At 52.5% G+C, this 18,817-nt stretch overlaps 1 protein-coding gene across 12 annotated transcripts in view; it reads left to right on the plus strand.

Annotated features, from left to right (window-relative positions):
• The window catches only part of PAPLN (papilin, proteoglycan like sulfated glycoprotein), a 37,557-nt gene extending 19,458 nt beyond the window's left edge, over positions 1-18,099 (plus strand). For 7 of the 12 annotated variants that reach the window (XM_045060183.1, XM_045060185.1, XM_045060180.1 and 4 more), the window contains 13 exons: positions 3,812-3,892; positions 4,058-4,298; positions 5,291-5,411; positions 5,662-5,818; positions 6,880-7,357; positions 8,065-8,202; positions 8,309-8,433; positions 8,727-8,880; positions 9,447-9,584; positions 10,277-10,404; positions 10,488-10,596; positions 12,888-13,054; positions 16,740-18,099. In XM_045060183.1, the coding sequence (XP_044916118.1) occupies positions 3,812-3,892; positions 4,058-4,298; positions 5,291-5,411; positions 5,662-5,818; positions 6,880-7,357; positions 8,065-8,202; positions 8,309-8,433; positions 8,727-8,880; positions 9,447-9,584; positions 10,277-10,404; positions 10,488-10,596; positions 12,888-13,054; positions 16,740-16,915 (2,213 nt within the window). In that variant the 3' untranslated portion in view covers positions 16,916-18,099. Of the gene's footprint in view, positions 1-3,811; positions 3,893-4,057; positions 4,299-5,290; positions 5,412-5,661; positions 5,819-6,879; positions 7,358-8,064; positions 8,203-8,308; positions 8,434-8,726; positions 8,881-9,446; positions 9,585-10,276; positions 10,405-10,487; positions 10,597-12,887; positions 13,055-16,739 lie in introns of those variants that run through there. The other 5 variants (XM_023255811.2, XM_023255812.2, XM_045060182.1 and 2 more) reach the window with 4 other exon arrangements.
• The last annotated feature ends 718 nt before the right edge of the window (positions 18,100-18,817 follow it).

The raw sequence follows: 18,817 nt of genomic DNA on the forward strand, positions 1-18,817 counted from the left end.
AGGAGCCTGGCGGGGAGCAGGCTGCAGAAATGCAAGCGCTCACAGGGGCCCTGAACAGGAAGGGCCAGGCACTTGCCCAGCAGAGCCTGGGGCCCACGTGGTGTGTGGGAAGGGGCCCCGGACTCCAAGTAAAGCGTGAAAGGTGGGTGAGAAGAGGGGAAGCCGGGGCAGGGTGGGCTGGGCAGAAAGGTGTCTTTCAAGTTGAGCTGACAGAGGGGCCTGCTGGCTGGGGACTGTGAATGCGGTTCTGGGGGTGCCCGCAGGAGATGACGGAACTGGGGAGAGAGTGTGAGTCTGCCTTCTCCCGGGGTTCGGCCTGGGTGGGAGAGGCCATGAAACGAAAACAGATTTTACTGCGTATCTGCTAGGGTCTTCCGGCCCTAAAGTATTTTTTGAATATTCCCTGGGGGCTGGCAAGAGCTAGTCCTTGTGGAGATGGAATTTTCACTTAGTTTTTATAACTTTGTTCCATTATGTGGTAATATGCGTATTGTGGAAAATTTGAAACACACAGATAAATAGAAGGAAGTCCCCCACTCCCATCCTGCCACCACACCCCCCCCCCACACCCACGAAGTGCTCAGAACCTTTCACCAGGAGCATTTTGGGGTGAGTGCTGTTATGCATCATAAAAAAAAAAATTCCTGTTCATACTTACTCAGCCTTTTGTGGTTTTCTCCATTTTATGACAAAAAATCTTTTTGATAACTCTGAAGTGGTTAAGTACATACCATAAAATTCACCCACGGGAATGGTATATAATTCATAATTTTTCGTAAGTTTGTTACCAAGTTGGACAATAAGGTGGTGAAAAAAATCTCTCATGTTTCTGAGCAGACCCTCATCTGCTCAGGAAGACAGGCCTGGTTGTTTGTTTAATTCCAGTATATTTAACATACGGTATTATGTTAGTTCGAGGCATACAATGCAGTGATTCAGCAATTCTCTACTCCGTGCTCATGGTGGTAAATGTGCTCTTAATCTCCTTAACCTGTTTCCCCCACCCGCTGCCCCTCTGGAAGCTATCAGTTCTCTGTGGTTACAAGTCTGTTTCTCTTTTTTCTTTGTTCATTTGTTTCTTAAATTCCACATATGAGTGAAATCCTAGAGTATTTGTCTTTCTTTTATTTTGCTTAGCATTATACTCTCTAGATCCATCCATGCTGTTGCCAATGGCAAGATTTCGTTCTTTTTATGGCTGAGTAATATTCCATTGTGCATATGTACATCTTCTTTATCCATTCATCAGTCGATGGACACTTAGGTTGCTTCCAAATCTTGGCTACTGTAATTAATGCTGCAATAGACATAGAGATACATACATCTTTTTGAATTAGTGTTTTTGTATTCTTTGGGTAAATAGTAGAATTACTGGGGGTCATGTGGTAATTCTACTTTTAATTTCTTAAAAATCTTTATTTTTGAGAGAGAGAGCACACAAGCAAAGAAGGAGAGAGAGAGAGAGAGAGAGAGAGAGAGAGAGAGAAAGAGAGAGAGAGAGAAAGAGATACAGAATCTGAAGCAGGCTCCAGGCTCTGGGCTGACAGCACAGAACCCGATGTGGGGCTCAAACTCATGAACTGTGAGATCATGACCTGAGCCAAAGTTGGACGCTTAATGGACTGAGCCACCCAGGCGCCTAGTTTTAATTTTTTGAGGAAGGCTGGTGAAGAATTTTAAACATACAGAATAGTTGAAGAACTGTATAGCAAGCAGCCATGTACCCACACTTAAATTCTATACTTGCTATTTTGCTATATGTGCTTTTTCATGATTTACTCCCATCCCTTCATCTGTCAAATTGTGGTTTTTGTTTTTTTTGTTTTTTTTGTTTTTTTTAGTTTTATCTTTTTTTTTTTTTTTTCAACATTTATTTATTTTTGGGACAGAGAGAGACAGAGCATGAACGGGGGAAGGGCAGAGAGAGAGGGAGACACGGAATCAGAAACAGGCTCCAGGCTCCGAGCCATCAGCCCAGAGCCCGACGCGGGGTTCGAACTCACAGACCGCGAGATCGTGACCTGGCTGAAGTCGGACGCTTAACCGACTGCGCCACCCAGGCGCCCCAAATTGTGGTTTTTTTTGAAACAAGTGTTTTTAATATAGAATTTTTTTATTGAGGTGAAATTCACGTAACATACCATTAACCGTTGCAAAGTGTATGCTTTGGTGCTGTGTACTCACAATGTTGTACGATCACCCGCTCTCTAGTTTTAAAATATTTCCTCACCCATAAAAGCACCCTGCTGTACCCCTTAAGTAATCACTCCCCGCTAACCCTAACTGCCTTCCCTGGTAAGCTGATCTGCTTTCTGTCTCTATGGATTTGCCTGTTCTGGATGTATCGTATAAAAGGAATAATACACCTTTTGTGCCTACCTTTCACTCAGCAGGATGTTTTTATTTTTCTCAATTTTATAATTTTGAGAGAGAAGAGAGTGTGGTGTAGGGGGAAGGGCACAAAGAGAGGGGGAGAGAGAATCTTAAGCAGGCTCCAGCCCCCACCCCCCCCTCCACGGGGTTCGATCCAGTGACTGTGAAGTCATGAGGACCTGAGCTGAAATCAAGAGTCAGATGCTTAACCGACTGAGCCACCCAGGCAGCAGAATGCTTTTAAGGTTCATCCAGGCTGGAGCACACATCAGCACGACCTCTTTCTTATGGCTGATAACAATTCCATGGCTATGCCACAACCTGCTTATTCATTCTTCTGTGGATGTATATTTGGGTTGTTTCCATCTTTTGGCCCTAACAGATAAGACTACTATAAATGCTCATGCGTAAGTTTCTGTGTGGACATGTGTTTTCATTTCTCTTGGGTGTATGCCTTAGAAAGTGCTAGGCTCTATGATAATTCTATGTTTAACTTTTGGAGGAATTGCCGAACTGTTTCCATGGTGGCTGCACCAATTTACATTTCCACCCGCGGTGCCTGAGGGTTCCGGTTCACCCACGTCCTCACTGACATTTCTTACTTCAGCCTTTTTGATGACCGCCATGCTAGTGGGTGTGAAGGAGTATCTCACTGTGGCTTTGATTTGCATTTCTGTAATGACCGATGATGTTGAACATCTTTTCGTGTGCTTATTGGCCATTTGTAGATTTTCTTTGGAGAAATGTCAGTTCAAGTTCTTTGCCCATTTTTAAAATTATTTTTTTTAAGATTTTCGTTTTTTAAAAGTTCATTTATTTTGAGAGAGAGAGAGTGAGCAGGTGCACAAGCGGGGTGGGGGGGGGGAGGGAAGCAGAGAGGAGGAGAGACAGAATCCCAAGCAGGCTCTGCACCATCAGTGCAAAGCCTGATGTGGGGTTCGAACTCAAGAACTGGGATTGTGACCTGAGCAGAGATCAAGAGTAGGATGCTTAACGGACTGAGCCACCTAGGCACCCCTTTAAGATTTTAAAGTCATCTCCACACCCAGTGCAGGGCTCAAACTCACGACCCTGAGATCAAGAGTTGGCTGTTCTACCAACTGAGCCAGCCAGGTGCCCCACTTTGCCCATTTTTTAATTGGATTGTTTGTCTTTTCATCAGTTCAATCTAAAAGTATCATTGTTTTGTTTTACGTAGTTGGGATCAAACACCGATGCTAATTTTATATCTGGCTTTTCTTTTTGCGCAACATGTAACATTAGTGTTTTCTAGGACTAAAGACTCTTGAAACAGGGGAAGGGTGTTTTAGGAAATCACAGGTGTGCTCGTTCTCGCTTCTGCTGTCCTGGGTACCCCAGGCGCTGCCTGAGTGGTGGGGTGGGACCACGTGGTGGTTAGCGTGGCCACGGCGTGGGCCTGACCGCCCACTCCCTGCAGGCGTCCCCAGCATGCAGGACATGCACAGCAGCCCCGGGGATCCTCGCATATCTCTGGGACCTCAGGCGGCCCCCACCTCAGGTGAGAAGCTCAGTGGAAGCCCCCAACACAGGGCCCTGGAGATGGAGGTTGGGGGGGGGGGTAGGTGGTTTAGGGGGGCTGGGGAGAGGTAGGTCTGGTGTGCACATAGATGGAGAGGTGTCCAGGTGGACACCTCATGTGTCTTTTGCTTCCTCTTCTTTCTAGATTCCAGAGGCCAGTGGTGGGCCCGTCAAGAGCAGCCCTCGGCCCAAGGAATCCCCACAGGAGCCCAGGGCCTCCACCTGCCAGCCCCAGCCCCCTCTTTTCAGCAATCCCCACACAGACAGTCTGGCTTGGCACCCCACGACTGCAGACTCAGCCCCTATGGGTGCTGTCCTGACGGCCACACTGTATCTCTTGGGCCACAGTGGCAGGGCTGTCCTGGGGCCTCATGTCAGCAGAGCAGGTAGGTGCCTCTTCCTCTTCACCAAGTCAAAGAAGGGAGATGGGGCCGGGGGATGGTATCTGATGGGCAGGGCAGCGACTCCGAGCAGAGAGGGGGTGGGGTTTGCAGAGCTCAGGGATGGGACTTCCGAGGTGTTATCTCCCAGCTGCCCTGACTGTGCAGTCTTGGGGACTCTGCTTCCTGTCACTGACCTTCCTAATGTGCAGAGTGGGGGTAAGAATTTCCACTTTCGCTAGCGAAGTCAGCCCGTTGAGGTGTAGCCTGAGGCTCTGGGAAGGCACGTGGGATAGATAGCTTCCAGATCCAAACCAGGCTACCGGTCTCTCCGGGGCTGGGGCGCTGAGAGCCCAGACTTTGGGGCCAGCAGCCCGGTGGCGATCTATCCGCTGTGTGCTGCGTGATCAGGGCAAGTTATTCCTTTGGTCTTGGCTTCCTCTGTGAGACTGGGAACAGTGACAGCCACAGGCCGGGTTGCCGTGAGGATGGAACTGTCCCAGGATGCCTGGCACACGGAAGGCGCTCTGATGTGTTCCTCTTTCCCCTTCCTTCCCATCTTGTGGTTGACAGAGCTGAAACAGGAGGAGGGCTCTGCTCACCCCTCTTTTCCCCATCCCCCATCTGCTGCGATTTTGTAAAACCTACCCGGGAAGCCAAGATTTGTGCAGGCTTAGTGAATTTTCTCCTCGGTTAGGGGTTTCCGACTTGGGTAGGAGTTGAGGAACCGTCAGGTATCAGGAGACACGGCCCTGCTCATCGTGTTACTGCTGTGTCCCTGGCTGCCACTGAGTGGTTGGTGGATGTGGCTTGGCATGCAGAATGGTATGCCCCACGTGGAAGGACACGGTGTCTCCCGTTCGGATCCTCAACTGCTCAGCTCCCAGCGTAGGGAGCCTCAGAGCCCAGTTTCCAGGATGCTGGAAGCTCGGGGGATCCCGTGAGGGTGGGGATCAGGGGTTGGGTGGTGACGAGACTGCTGTGTAATGCTTGTCTAGGTATGGGTGCTGCCCTGATGGGGTGTCTGTGGCTGAGGGGCCCCATCAAGCTGGCTGTGCAGCATCTTACAGCAGTGATAAGACCGGGAGAAGGCCGGTGTCGAGAGCAGTGGCTTCCACAGTAAGTGTCTGGTTCACATGAGTGGGCAGGAGTCCCGCACCTGCTCAGCGCCACTGTGATCCAGACTCTCTGCACTTGGGCTTCAGATACGGGCCTAGGCTGGAGTGGGGGTGTGTGTGTGCAGGGGGGGTCCATCTGACCTTCCCCTGAGGCTGGGGTACTGCAATTCTGTCCCTCCCTCTTCCTGTCCTCCTTCCCCAGGCAGCCTAGAGTCCCCACCAAGAGCCAGACCTATTCCCAACTTTCCCAGTCTGGGTTTCCTCCGCAGGCTCCCAAGGCCCACCAGCCCCAGGCTCAGCAGAAGGAGCCCAGTGAGTGCCAGGGCTCCCGGTTTGGCTGTTGCTATGATAATGTGGCCTCTGCTGCTGGTCCTCTTGGGGAAGGCTGTGTGGGCCAGCCCAGCTATGGTGAGTGGATGCCCCTTCATTCTTCCTGGTGAGTAGGCTGTGGTCCCGCTTTGCCCCCCTTAACCACCACAGAGCCCCACCCAGATCTTCCTACCAGCTCAGTTATTCATTCATTTCTTTGACAAATATTTACTGATCACCTGCTAGGTGCCAGGTCAGAGAACAGTGCCATATTGTTCTTGTTTCCAACAGTTTGCATTTGAAACCATCTGACTGCTTGTGGGAGTTGGGGAGAATTGTAGGCAGGGCGCCCACAGACAAGGAAGGCTTGTCCTGCCCCGCCCCCACCATGGGGGCTCAGCCCCTTCCAGAGGCAGAGATGGTATAGGGTGGTCAGAGCCCAGATGGACAGGGATGTCCCCACCCTGCCTGGGATGAGTCCTAGAGGGAGGTCATTGAGACTGGAGCATGGGATATGTGGGTGGCACCGGCAGGGACCCTCATGGGAACCTCAAAAGCCAGATGGGCTGGTGGTCAGAGTCTGCAGGAGGCTGGTCCCTGGATGGGACCCCCGCAGGGGCCAGCCGCAGTCACCTCTGTGTCTGTAGAGAGGCAGAGCAGGGCTGTGCTGGGAAGGTAGGCCATTAGAACAGGCTGGCTGGGGGCTGGAGGCGGGTCCAGAGGCTGGGCCTCTTCACAGATGTCCCTGCGAGCTGAGGGCTGGGTTCTTATCGCGAGCTAAGTACATCAAAGCCAAGCTCGGTGCGTGTGTGTACTCTAGGGACCTGGGTCAGGCATGGGGAGGGGCATGAGGGAGCCAGTCCAGGTTGCTCATGGCCCTGACCTTCTGGAGCGCTCTAGTTCTGTGGGTGGAGGTGGATGGGCTGATCCCGGAGGCTGCTGGTGATCCCAGCCCAGGTAGGTCTGGGCAGTGAGCAGACTGTCTCCAGGGCCAGGTCAGGGGCCCAGACGGGTGTAGACCCGCTCTGTGAACTTGGGAAGAGCCTGGCTCCCACATCTGAGGCTGAGGGGGCGGTGGGCACTTCTTGGCAGAGCTCTGCCGGGGCAGTATCTGCAGCCTGATGACCTGCCCCCTCCCTGCCCCCTCCCTGTCCCCTCAGCCTACCCTGTGCGGTGCCTGCTGCCCAGTGCCCATGGCTCCTGCACGGACTGGGCCGCCCGCTGGTACTTCGTCCCCTCCGTGGGCCAGTGTAACCGCTTCTGGTATGGCGGGTGCCATGGCAACGGCAATAACTTTGCCTCCGAAGAGGAGTGCGTGAGCAGCTGCCGGGGACGTCAACAGGAGCCCCCCAGACCTGAGCCTGGGGCCTCTGGCCAGAGCACCCATAGAGACGGTGGTGGCAGCGGTCCTGGAGGCCAGCAAGAGGCCGGCGGGCACAGGACGGGGGCCACAGTCCAGACGAGGCCCTTGCCTTCTGGTGGCCTCTGGTGGCGAGACCGAGAGCCTGGGCCTGGAGAGGAGGGCCACGCCCAGGCCTTTGGAGAGAGGCCCCTGGGCCAGGAGCTTGGGCCCAGTGCCCCTGGACTGGGCGGAGATGCCGGGAGGCCAGCGGCGCCCTCCCACAGCTCTTCCTACAGGTGAGGCCTACCTTCCCCAGGTCAGGAGCTGCGCCCATTGGAGCCCAAACCCTGAAGTCCGCAGATCCTCCCGCCCCATCCCTAACCTCAAATCCTCCAAATGGTCTTGCCTGGGGGGGGGGCTTCGCCAATAGATGGTGGTGCCTGGGTCTGATCTTGCCGGGACGCCCCGGGGCCTGTCTAGTTGGAAAAGCTTGCGGGCTTCGTGACCTTTGGCAACTCATCCAACTTCTCCAAGCCTCCGTTTCTTGACCTGCAAAATGGTGATATTCTCTCTTAGATTTAGTATGGGTTCCACAGTCTTGGGACTATGTCCTATTAATGAGACTTTTGGGGAGAATAGAAACAAATAAGTAAAACTTGAAATTCCAAAGGGATCAAGCAGTGGTTTAGTTCCACACGGGAATCTGGTGTGAGCTCTCTCTCCCGACCTCTCCACGCCCTGGGCTCTGTACCTCCCTTGCTGCTGTTGCAGGACCAGGTTGAGGTAGCTACGTCCGAGGGCGTGGTGGGGAGCCGGGGTGGGGGTGGAGTGAATTCCTGAGGCCACTGCCTTCTAGAACTGGGCCTCCCAGGGGACCCTGTGACCCCAAAGGTGCCCGAGACAGGATGGGCACCGAGCTCTCTGTGGTGGGACACTGATGGAGGGGGAGTCCCTGGCCCTGGCGCTTGTGTTGTTAGTGCAGGTTCTCACCCCCACTTCCCAGGATCAGCTTGGCAGGCTCAGAGCCGGCCCTGGTGCAGGCGGCCCTGGGGCACTTAGTGCGCCTCTTCTGTCAAGACGACACCTCCCCGGAGCCCCATGCCAGGTGGCAGAAAGATGGGCGGCCCATCTCCTCTGACAGGTGATCTCCCCTGGGATGGGAGGGTGCAGGCAGGGTTACCGTAGGAGCACTCTGGTAGGAGCACTGGGGCCTGAGGGGGCCTGGGCTCACTGTCCTCCTCATTCAGGCACAAGCTGCAGCCCGATGGCTCCCTGGTCATCAGTCCCCTGCGGGCAGAGGACACTGGCACCTACAGCTGTGGCAGCAGCAGGCCAGGCCGTGACTCTCAGAAGATCCAGCTTCGTGTCACAGGTCTCTGTCCCCACCCCACGCCCAGCGGAACAGGTCTCCGTCCCCACCCCACACCCAGAGGATTGTCATGGCCCCAGGTGGGAGGCGCTGGCTGGGAGGGCCTGAGCCAGGGTGCTCCCACGCTGGAGGGGCCCCTTCTGCTGGCAGGGACCACGTGCTCCAGTTGGGCCAAGGTGGATGTCTTCCCCCTTGTGACCCTCATTTTTCCACACGTCCCTGGCCAGCCTCGTGGCCCTTCCTTCCTTCCACTGCATTCCCCCCACAGCTCACCCCTTCTCCTGGCCTCATGACAGGGGGTGACGTGGCCGTGCTGTCTGAGGCTGAGCCAAGGCACTTCCCTCAGACCAGGGACCCAGCCCAGGGCCACAGTCCTCGGGAGTCCAGCCTAGTGGGGAACGCGGGGGGCCTGGGGGCTGTCTCCTCCTTGCAGATTCGGCCCACGACCAGGTAACAGTGCAGCAACGCCATTCTGCTCTCAGCCTACCCCACTGGAGGGCCAGGGCCGATGGGGGTCCCAGTGGTGAAAGGAAGGGAGAGTGGGTGGGGTCACAGGGCTCTGCCAGGCAAGGACTAGGGAGGTGGAAAGGGAGCCCTCTTCCCTTCCCCAAACAGTTGAGACTGGCCCATGGCCCAGGGCACAGGAGCTGAGGGAAGGGAAGCAGAGCAGGAGCTGGAGAGCCTGAGATGGCCTTGATGGGAGTTTATAGAGGGGTTGCAGAGGGCTGGAGGGGCCCAAGTCAAAGTGCCTTGTGCAGGGCAGATGTGCAGGATCTCAAAGCAGATGTGCAGGGCGGGGAGCAGACAGTCGAGATTCTGGGGTGGTGGTTGGGGGTGGGGAAAGCGAGAAAGCTGGAGGTGGCTTTTAGACTGCCCCGGGTAGTTATTGGTGACGTCCTGACCAGCACAGAGCAGCTTTCTTAGGAAGCTGAATGTGGCTGGAGAGGGAGAAGGGGGTCAGATGCTTGTGCAGACAGAGTCCCCCCTCTCATGGCTGTGGGGTGCTTGTTCTGCAGGCTGCTTCTGGACAGGAACCAGCCTAGGGTGGTGGACGCCCGTCCAGGTCAGCGGATCCGGTTGACCTGTCGTGCTGAGGGCTTCCCACCCCCAGCCATTGAGTGGCAAAGAGATGGGCAGCCCCTCTCTTCCCCCAGGTTTGTTCAGCTCCTCTCTTCCCCTTCCTGTCCCTGTGCAGGCCTCAGGGGAGGGAGCTGCCAGGTGCCACCTCTGAGCAGGACTCCAGAGGCTCTTGAGAGAGGATACCGCTGGGGGTAGGGCTCCTTGGGCAGACCAACATTTGGGTTTCTGGGTCTTTCCACTGTGGTTAGTGGACAGAAGTAACAGGCTAGCTAAGGAGAGGTGATGGCTGAGGGACAAAATGGAGGCAGACCCATTTCTGGCTGTAACCATAACAGCATGGGCGTGTATCGTGCCCATTAGGAGTATGAGGCTTGTTCTCTATCATACAGTCTTCAGGAGAGCCATGTGGAGGTAGGTGCTCCCCCATTTTACACACAGGAGTTTAACACGCCATACAGCTCCTAAGTGGCAGAACCAAGATTTGAGTCTACTGAATGAGCACAGCAAGAACTAGAAACCCAAACCAGAATTATTTTGTATTTGGAGATTGGAAATGGTTTATTGCCAGGCTTAAAAGTCAGGTGCCTTCAGGTAAACGAGAGAGCTCAGCATCTGCAGGACCTCAGGGCCTAAGGTTAGATGGCTCTTTGCTCAGACCCCACTGAAAGGGCCACTCAGCCTCTTATGGGGAAAGGAAGACCCTGCCCCACCCCCATTTCTTCCAGCCCCTTGGGGGAGGAGCTACCTGACTGTGCTTTGTCTCTAGACACCAGCTGCAGCCCGATGGCTCTCTGGTCATCAGCCACGTGGCTCCGGAAGATGGCGGCTTCTATGCCTGTGTCGCTTTCAACGGGCAGGACCGAGACCAGAGATGGGTCCAGCTCAGAGTTCTGGGTGAGGTGGCAGTCCTGAGGGTCAGGTGGCACAGGTGGGGCAGGACTGGTGTGGTGGCTGACAATGCCTCCTCCTTGCGCTAGGGGAGCTGGCCATCACAGAGCTGCCCTCTACTATGCTGGTGCCAGAGGGTGACACGGCCAGGCTGCTATGCGTGGTGACAGGAGAAAGTGTAAACATCAGGTGGTCCAGGTAAGGCTCTATTCCAGGCAGGCCTGGCCCTCAGAGGCTTGTAGTTTGGAGAAGACGCTCACCTTTCTGCAGCGATACTGCTGTTCCCACTGCCCGCGGCCTTCATTCTTCAACTCCTACCTGCAGGCCTGGTGGCAGCACCCCCTTCCCTACACAGCGGGACCCCACAGGACTGCTCTCTTTCTTTTGGTTGGGCTACACCAGGGTCTCTCAACCTCGGCACTCTTGACATTTCAGACCTGATAACTTTTGGTGGTTGGGGCAGTTCTGTGTATTGTACGGTGTTCAGCAGCATCCAGGCCACCCACCCACTAGATGCCAGTAGTACTTCCTCCCAAGTCATGACAGTTGACAGTATCTGGAGATGGGGGTAGAGAACCACTGGGTATACTCAGCTATGGGGACTTCAGTGTCGTTTACACCAGATCAGTTGCTCTTTTATTCGTTCATTTCTTCTTTCAGCAACTTTTTTTTTTGGCCCCCTTCCTCCTTGCAGTGTGTCAGCAATAGCCTAGGCTCTGGGGGTCTTGGGGGTAATCTGAGCCCCCCAGATACTCCCCAGGCAGGAGATGGCCCTGTGTCCCCTGAGCTCTAGAGGTCTGCCCTCAGTGCTATCTGTGCACAGAGCACTGAGGCTGCCTTCTATCTGGGGGAATCAAAGGGTGGCAATGCAGGTGACTTTGGCTGAGGAGGGGAAGGATGTTCTTGATCAAGCCTCAGAGGTGAGTACTGGAGAGATGATGTCAGGATGGGAAGGGGCCTGCACGCAGGAGGGAGGCAGGGAGCCTCCGTAGGCTTTTTAGCAGTTCTTGGTGCAGGCCTGCCTTGATCAGGTCGGGCCTCTGCTTATCCTTTCGCGCTTCTGTCTTCAATTTTGCTTCTCCTTGATCTTACCAGCAGCAAACATGCTCAGGAGTCCCCGCTTTCAAAGCATAACATAAAAGATACCCTCCTCTGACCCTGTATTTCCCTGCAGACCCTGGCCTCATCTGGAGTCTCCCCCTCACAGTATGGCTGTTCATACTGGGGGTCTCCACCTGTTCACCCCCTACTCACAGCTCAGTCCTTGCACAGGGGCTCACATCCACCCACCACTCCAGGATACTGACCTGTTCCTAAACGTTCTGGACGTTATCTCAGTCCCCACATGACCTGAGAGGTGTTCTTCTGCTGACCATTTGCACCTCCTGACATGCTCCCTCCTCTTGGCTCCAGGAAACTACTGTCTTCTGATGTTCTTCCTTCTCTGGCTGCTGCTTCTGTTTTCCTGGCTGGTTTACCTTTTCACACCAATGTCTCAGAGGCGGATGCACCTCAGGGTCTGTCCTTGGTCCTTGGCTTGTCTAACTTCACCTTGGGCAACCTTGTTGACACGTGGTTTCCAGGGCCACCCAGGGCTGATAGACTATCTGGGTCCAGACCTCAAATCCAATGCCTCTTTGTATCTCATGGGCACCCAGAATGCCAAGTGGTGGAAAAGAGCACTCACCGTTGACCCGTCCTCCCCGCCCTGGATCTCCCCATGGTGGAGGGGCACCGCCATTACCCAGCAACCCTGAGTAACCACTGTGGTCCTTCATTTCTCCTCCCTTACCTTGCACATCCTCCCCTTACCCATGTGTGCACTTCTGTAGGAGCCACTTTCCTGGTCTCTGCTTTCAGGCTTGTCCTAGGCCCAGTCATCCAAGGGCAGATACTCTGTCAGTCCTGCTTAGTTCACACTCTTCCATTCCCCCAGGGTCCAGTCCAAACTCCCATTGAGGCCTTGTCCACTTCCCTCCCTGCTCTGACCATGGCCTCTGCCTTCCAGCTCCCGAGTCCCTTTGTTCTCCCATTGGCTGGCCAGCTGCTCCTCCTCATTCTCAAGTCGGGTCTCAGCTCTGTCTTCCTCAGGGAGGGTGCCCCTAAACACCTACCCCAGTACCCTCAAGGCAGGGAGTGCTTACGTCGCTTGCCCAGCACAGGGCCCAGCACCACATAGCTGCTGGAAAGACTGTTGTTGATAAAAAGTGAGAGTGGGGCTTCCCTTGTGGATAAGAGGCAAATTCATGGTAACTTAGACCAGTGTGCTCAGTTGGGGTGAGTTCCCTCTACTTTTGAGTTATTTTGCTCCGATAGTGTTCTTTTTGGCACCTGGCCCATCTCTTTCTTGAAGTGAGGGTCCTCTGTCCACAGTGATTACCTCCTCCCTTTGTCTCTGGGCTCTGGGGCGCTGGGAGTGGCAGCATGGCCTCCTAGGGCCTCAAGACCAGAGGCCGTGGACGGCTCTCCCAGTGTCCTGTCCCCTTCAGGAATGGGCTGCCGGTGCGGGCCGACGGGCATCGAGTCTACCAGTCCCCAGATGGCACACTGCTGATCCACAACCTGCAGCCCAGAGACGAGGGCTCCTACACGTGCAGTGCCTACCGTGGAAGCCAGGCAGTCAGCCGCAGCACGGAGGTGAAGGTGGGCCCGCCGGGTAAGAGGCCCACCCCAGGGACTCACTTGTTCCCAAAAGCCGGCTTTGTGCTGCACAGGTCTGAGTGACTCTAGTCTGAGTCCTGGCTCACTCTGCCGGTTCCTGGTAGTGTCACCTGTGGCAAGGGGCTCTCCTGAGCCTCCCTCTTCTCACATATACAGAGGGCTATTCCACCACCTGAGAGGGCTGTGGCGAGGTGAGGGAAATAATGCAGATGATGGGCATCTGGTAATAGCTTAATAGATGACGTTAAATATCATTTAGACTTACTGATCTTGAGAAGTAGGATATGTAATACTTAAGGCAGACCATTAAGTCTGTCCATTCTAATTAGGATGGCAAAAAGTGGTCCTATGATTGAGAAGTGCCTTCATGGCCCTTTGACCATATAACTCAGAAAGGGAAGGGCAAGTATTAGTATCGTCATCTTACAAATGAGACAGATATCCAGAGACCTTACGTGATGTCTCCACAAGTCACACGGCAAATTAGTGGCCCAGTTGGGACTACAACCTAGTCCTCATATTTAATTTTCTTTTCCCTGAAGTATCACACCTGTTACTGGGCAGTTTGATATTTTAGTTTTATATCCTCTAGCTCTTGTTCTGAGTTACATTTCAATAAACCTAAGCACCATATCGCAAAACAATTAGTGGTATGAAACTAAGAAAAACATGCTGTTAAAGACAGTGCTAAGAGACCATCAATTCAGATGCAGTCTAATTTGAGAGGTGTTAATTTGGAGATGCACTTATTTTCACACTTTGAGAAGATGGATTCATAAGAGCCCTATATTCAAATAAGCCAGAGGGAAGGGGGCAGAGGAGGCTCTGCCCTGTGCCCAGCCTGTCCTTCCACGTGTCCTTGGTCTGGGTTCATGGATTGCCTGGACAGCAGGGCAGTGCCCCAGGCCGAGCCACCAGTTCTCAGGAGGCCTCCAGCAGGCTTGGGGGAAAGGTGCCAGGGCCTTTCCTGTCCGCTTGGACGTTCACAGCAATCAGGGCTGCAGCACTGCACCAGGAGTGTTGTTTTAGCAAGGGCTGTCAGGCCTGGCTGCTGCCTGTCTGCTACGCCGAAGGCGGGAACTGGCCAGTGCTAGAGGATGAAGGTCTGCAGTAGAAATGCTGCTTAGTGGATCAGACTGACATGTAGGCTTCCAGTTTGTGAGCTCCTTAGGACAGCCACTGGGATTCGAGTCCTTAGGCCCCCAGGTCAGTGCCTGGCATCACTAGGTGCTCAGGCTTGGTGACTGAGTGCATGTGTGCATGAAGGCATTACGTTGGCAAAAACACTGTGCTGCAGGGGCCGCTTCTCATCTCTACTGTGCCCAGCATACTGATCTCTTGTCTACATACCAACCAAACTTAACAAGACTCTAGATAAACCAGAATGCAGATTTATGTGAGAAAAAGAGCTGTCAGAGGAGCCAGGTGTTCATGTTTGTGATTAATTGTAGATCTGTCTACAGGAGAAGCCGAATTATAATCAGAACCTTGTTCGAGGGCAAAGTCTGGTGGGGCTCCTGCTGATGTGTGGTTGTAAGCCGAAATGGTCTGGCATGATGGGCCTCCCGGACAGGACAGGAGCCGTCGGAGTCAGGCTCCTGCCCTCTGCTGGAAGAGTGTTGCTAATCTTAGATATTTTGTGGGCACCTTTCATGCTTAGAAGCGGTCTCTCCTGTCTTTGTATTCATTCTGATTAGGCTGCAGACTTCTGCTCTCACCTGTTTATGCTTTTTGTAGGGTCTCACTGCTTGAGGCTGCCTCATGCCTTACTCTGCCCTATTCATGGTCTGGTGGCATACTGCAATTAATGTTAGCATCAGAGTAGGGGGTCTTGACCTAGTCTTGCTCTGGTGTAAGGGACATACTTCTTTTGAGGACCTCTCAACCTTCTTGCCTAAGAGACTTGCCTAAAACACTGTAAGGATAGAACATAGGGCATCACTCACTTTTTTGAATGAGAGGGAATGAGGCTATGGAACAAAACACAGGTAAGCACTCAAATTTTAGCCACAGTTACTGTGTGCCCAAGGTGCTATTATCATCTCCATTTCAGATGAGGAAACACAGGCAGAGAGCTTAAGTAACTTGCCCAAAGTCACCCAGCTGGGGAATAGGAGAGCCAGGATTGTGCTCAGGCCTTCTGGCTCCAGAGCTGGTGTGCTTAACCATCGTGTGGGACCCCAAACCTCTGGGCCCTGTGATAGGCCCCCGGGCTGCAACTGCTCAGAGAAAGTTGATGCCAGAGTGACAGATTTCTTAATATGTACGAATGGCTTGCTATTTATGTAAATGTAGGTACAGTTGATGCTTGAGCAACACAGGGATTGGCGTGCCAATACTCTCTGCAAAAATCTGGGTATAACTTTGACTCTCCAAAAATTTTACTAGTAGCCTGTTGATCAAAGCCTTACTGATAACACATATTGTATATGTATTATATAGTGTATTCTTACAACAAAGAGAAATTGTTGAGAAAATCAAAGGAAATACAGTACTGTATACAGTATTCATTAAAAAAAAGTGTGGACCCATGCAGTTCAAACCCAAGTTGTTCAAGGGTCATCTGTAGTTTGTATTCTTATTATACTGATATACCAAAAGTCATTCACTACTCAGATACAGTCTGTTAGTTGTATTTTTGGGAGGAAGCAAGGGGAGAGAGAGATTAAGCCTATGAGGTCTGACTTTAGGGAAGGTGTCACTCTGGCTTAAGCCAAAAGCCCCTTCCAGAAGGGAAAGGGGAAGTTAACTAGGTAAGGCCACTTCAGTCCTATAAGGAAGAAGCAGAATGAAACACAGGGGTTGTTTTTTCAATAGTCCTGTTTATTTTTAAAGTAGTCTCCATGCCTAAAGTGGGGCTGGAACTCATGACCCCAAGATAGGTAGTTGCATGCTGTACCAACTGAGCCAGCCAGGCGCGTTTTTTTTTTTTTTTTTTTTTTTTTTTTTTTAAGTCTCTATGTCCAACGTGGGCTCGAACTCCTGACCCAGCTATTAAGAGTCACATGCTCTACTGACTGAGCCAGCCAGGTGCCCTTCTCACAAGGATTTTTAAGATACAGAAGCCCCTGGCACATTAGGCGGGGGGTTGGGGGGGTGGCAACCAGCATTTTTGTGCTCAGTGCAGTATTAGAGCCATAGTTCACAAGGCTGTTCTAATCACTTTGCCTAATACTTGCTCTCTCTGGGGGGCGGGGGAGTGTGGGAAAATTGGGAAGATGGGGAATGAAGCAACTGAGACGCACTGGGGCTACTGAAGGCACAACACATTAAATCAGCAATGAGAGGACAGCTCTTGCCAACTCAGAATTTTACTTAGGTTGATCCTACTCCCTTCCCAGTCCAGGGGCTAAGGCAGCTGTCATTCAGCTCTTCAGGTCACAATTGCAAGGGTAGGAGTTAGCTTCAGGAGATGTTTAATCATCCGGTCAGTCACTATTTGGGAGTCTGCATTGGGCTGAGGTTGCAGGACAACCGGAGGACCACTGCATGCCTAAATGAGGCCCATGGCGGGGGGTGGGGAGGCACTGTAGACACACGTGTTAAAAGGTTCCAGAATAACTGTACTTTTTGGGAATCTGGCAGATCTAGTGTTGCTTTCCTTTAAGGCAAAGAAAGAATAGGTGGGACTTTTCAGCGTACACAGCTTCCTTAACCACTTTCTCTCCCTTATTTTACAGCACTGGCAGCCCAGTCCAGGGACCTCAGCAGGGAGTGTATGGATCAGCCTGAGCTGGCCAACTGTGATTTGATCCTGCAGGCCCAGCTCTGTGGCAACGAGTATTACTCCAGCTTCTGCTGTGCTAGCTGTTCCCGCTTCCAGCCTCACGCTCGGCCTGTCTGGCAGCAGGGATGAGGGCTAGCTCCAGCCCCAGTCCTGAAGCAAGTCTCGGGCTGCTGTCTCTGGCTGGCAAAGGGAGCGATCTTCTAGAGAATGGGCTCTTTCAGCCCCCGACCCCCTGACCCCCCCAGCCCCCCCCCCACCCCCACCCCACAGTGCTGTGCCTCAGCAGCAGACAGCACCTGCCTCGCTTCCGACACTACAGGCAGCGGTCAAGAGGAGTCTGCTTGGATAAGGACACCCTTTACTTTACGGCTTCCTTCTATAATTTCTGTTATACAGGATCAATTCACTGGGTTCTAAAGCAAGCTACCAGGGTTCTCACTTCATTTAAAGCTAACTCTTGCTGTGTCAGGCAAGTTTCTTTGCTAGAACTCCATCTCATCTAGTGTCAAACAGTGGTCCATTACTCTAGTCAACCTCCCCCTTCCAGGTAGTGTAGCAACCAGCTTCAACTCGCATCTGTACATACAGTTAATGGCATGTTTGTGAAGCTCTTGCCAAAGTGGAACACGACACGTAAGGCTCAGTACAGGGATGTGGGATGAAGGAGCGGCAGCTGCGTTATTGTGTGAGCGTGACAGGATGGGGCCGGGGTCGGGGGGAGCTCCTTACTTTCATCAGAAGCTGGTGCCTGAAGCCCTTCTCCTGAGGCTGACCTGCAGAGCCTGGTGGTGAGGATTGCCTCACACCTGCATCAAGCTGACAGACCTGTTCTGTACAGTGACCAACTGGGAGCCTCTCTTCCCCAAGCAGGAATCTGTGAAGCAAAATGTTTGCTTCCAGATAAAAATCAGACTATTAAAAACAGGCAGCAGCAGGATAGGGGACCAATGGAGGAGAAGGCAATGTATTAACAATGAAGGGATTTCAGTTGGAAGAAATCCTTCTCCATCCCTCAGAACCTCCGGTTCCTTGCTGCTAAACAAGAGGCCTGGATTCAATGAGCTTCCAGGTCCCTTTCCACTTTAACCTTCTACCCATCCTCCAGTAGACTGGCTGGGCTAAGCCAAGGCTAAGCGACAGGTTATTCTGGGTCACAGGAAAGACAGGCATTATAGGGAAAACTGACTTTTATTACCAACGCACTGGCTGGAAAAGAGACAAACTGCATCATGGGTGAGTGATACTTCTTCGTCTACCTCTCATTCAGCACAGGAAACATGGGTTAGGGGCAGAGGTAGTTTTTTCTTTCCATTTAAAAAAAAAATAGGAGCATCCCCTTTCATTTATCATGGCTGGTTTTGCTATACAAATTGGAAACTAAGGGCTATTTTCCTGGACTCCCCAATTCCTTATTTGCCAATTGGCAATGTAATTTAGAAGGTAAGTCAGGTTAGCTAGCTTTTCTTAGAACTAGTCACAAAAGAGCGGGCCAAGGTTAGGGAAACAATAAAAATCTAGACAAGTGGTTCTCAACCCTCTTCCATACTGGAAGCTTTTTCTTTAAAAAACAAAACAAAACAAAACAAAAAAACACCCTGAGCAGCACCTGGGTGGCTCAGTCAGGTTAAGTATCTGACTTTGGCTCAGGTCATGATTTCACAGTTTGTGAGTTTGAGCCCTTCATCAGGCTCTGTGCTGACAACTCAGAGCCTGGAGCCTGGTTCAGATTCTGTGTTTCCCTCTCTCTCTGCCCCTCGCCCACTTGCACTCTCTCTCTCAAAAATAAGTAAATATATATATATATATATATATATATATATATATATATATATATATATAAAATACCTGAATGTGGGTCCCCACCTGCTCCCCGACATGAGAATTTTAAAAGCTTCCCAGGTGGTTCTAATACATATCCAACGCTGAGACTCACTGCTTCAGTCAGGGCCTTCTCAGAATGTGAATCTTGTTCCAGTGTAGATTCTGATTACTAGGTCGGGGGCGGGGTCAGGGGTGGGGCTGAGATTCTGT

The sequence above is a fragment of the Felis catus genome, chromosome B3, assembly GCF_018350175.1.
Source record: "Felis catus isolate Fca126 chromosome B3, F.catus_Fca126_mat1.0, whole genome shotgun sequence".
Lineage (NCBI taxonomy): Eukaryota > Metazoa > Chordata > Mammalia > Carnivora > Felidae > Felis > Felis catus.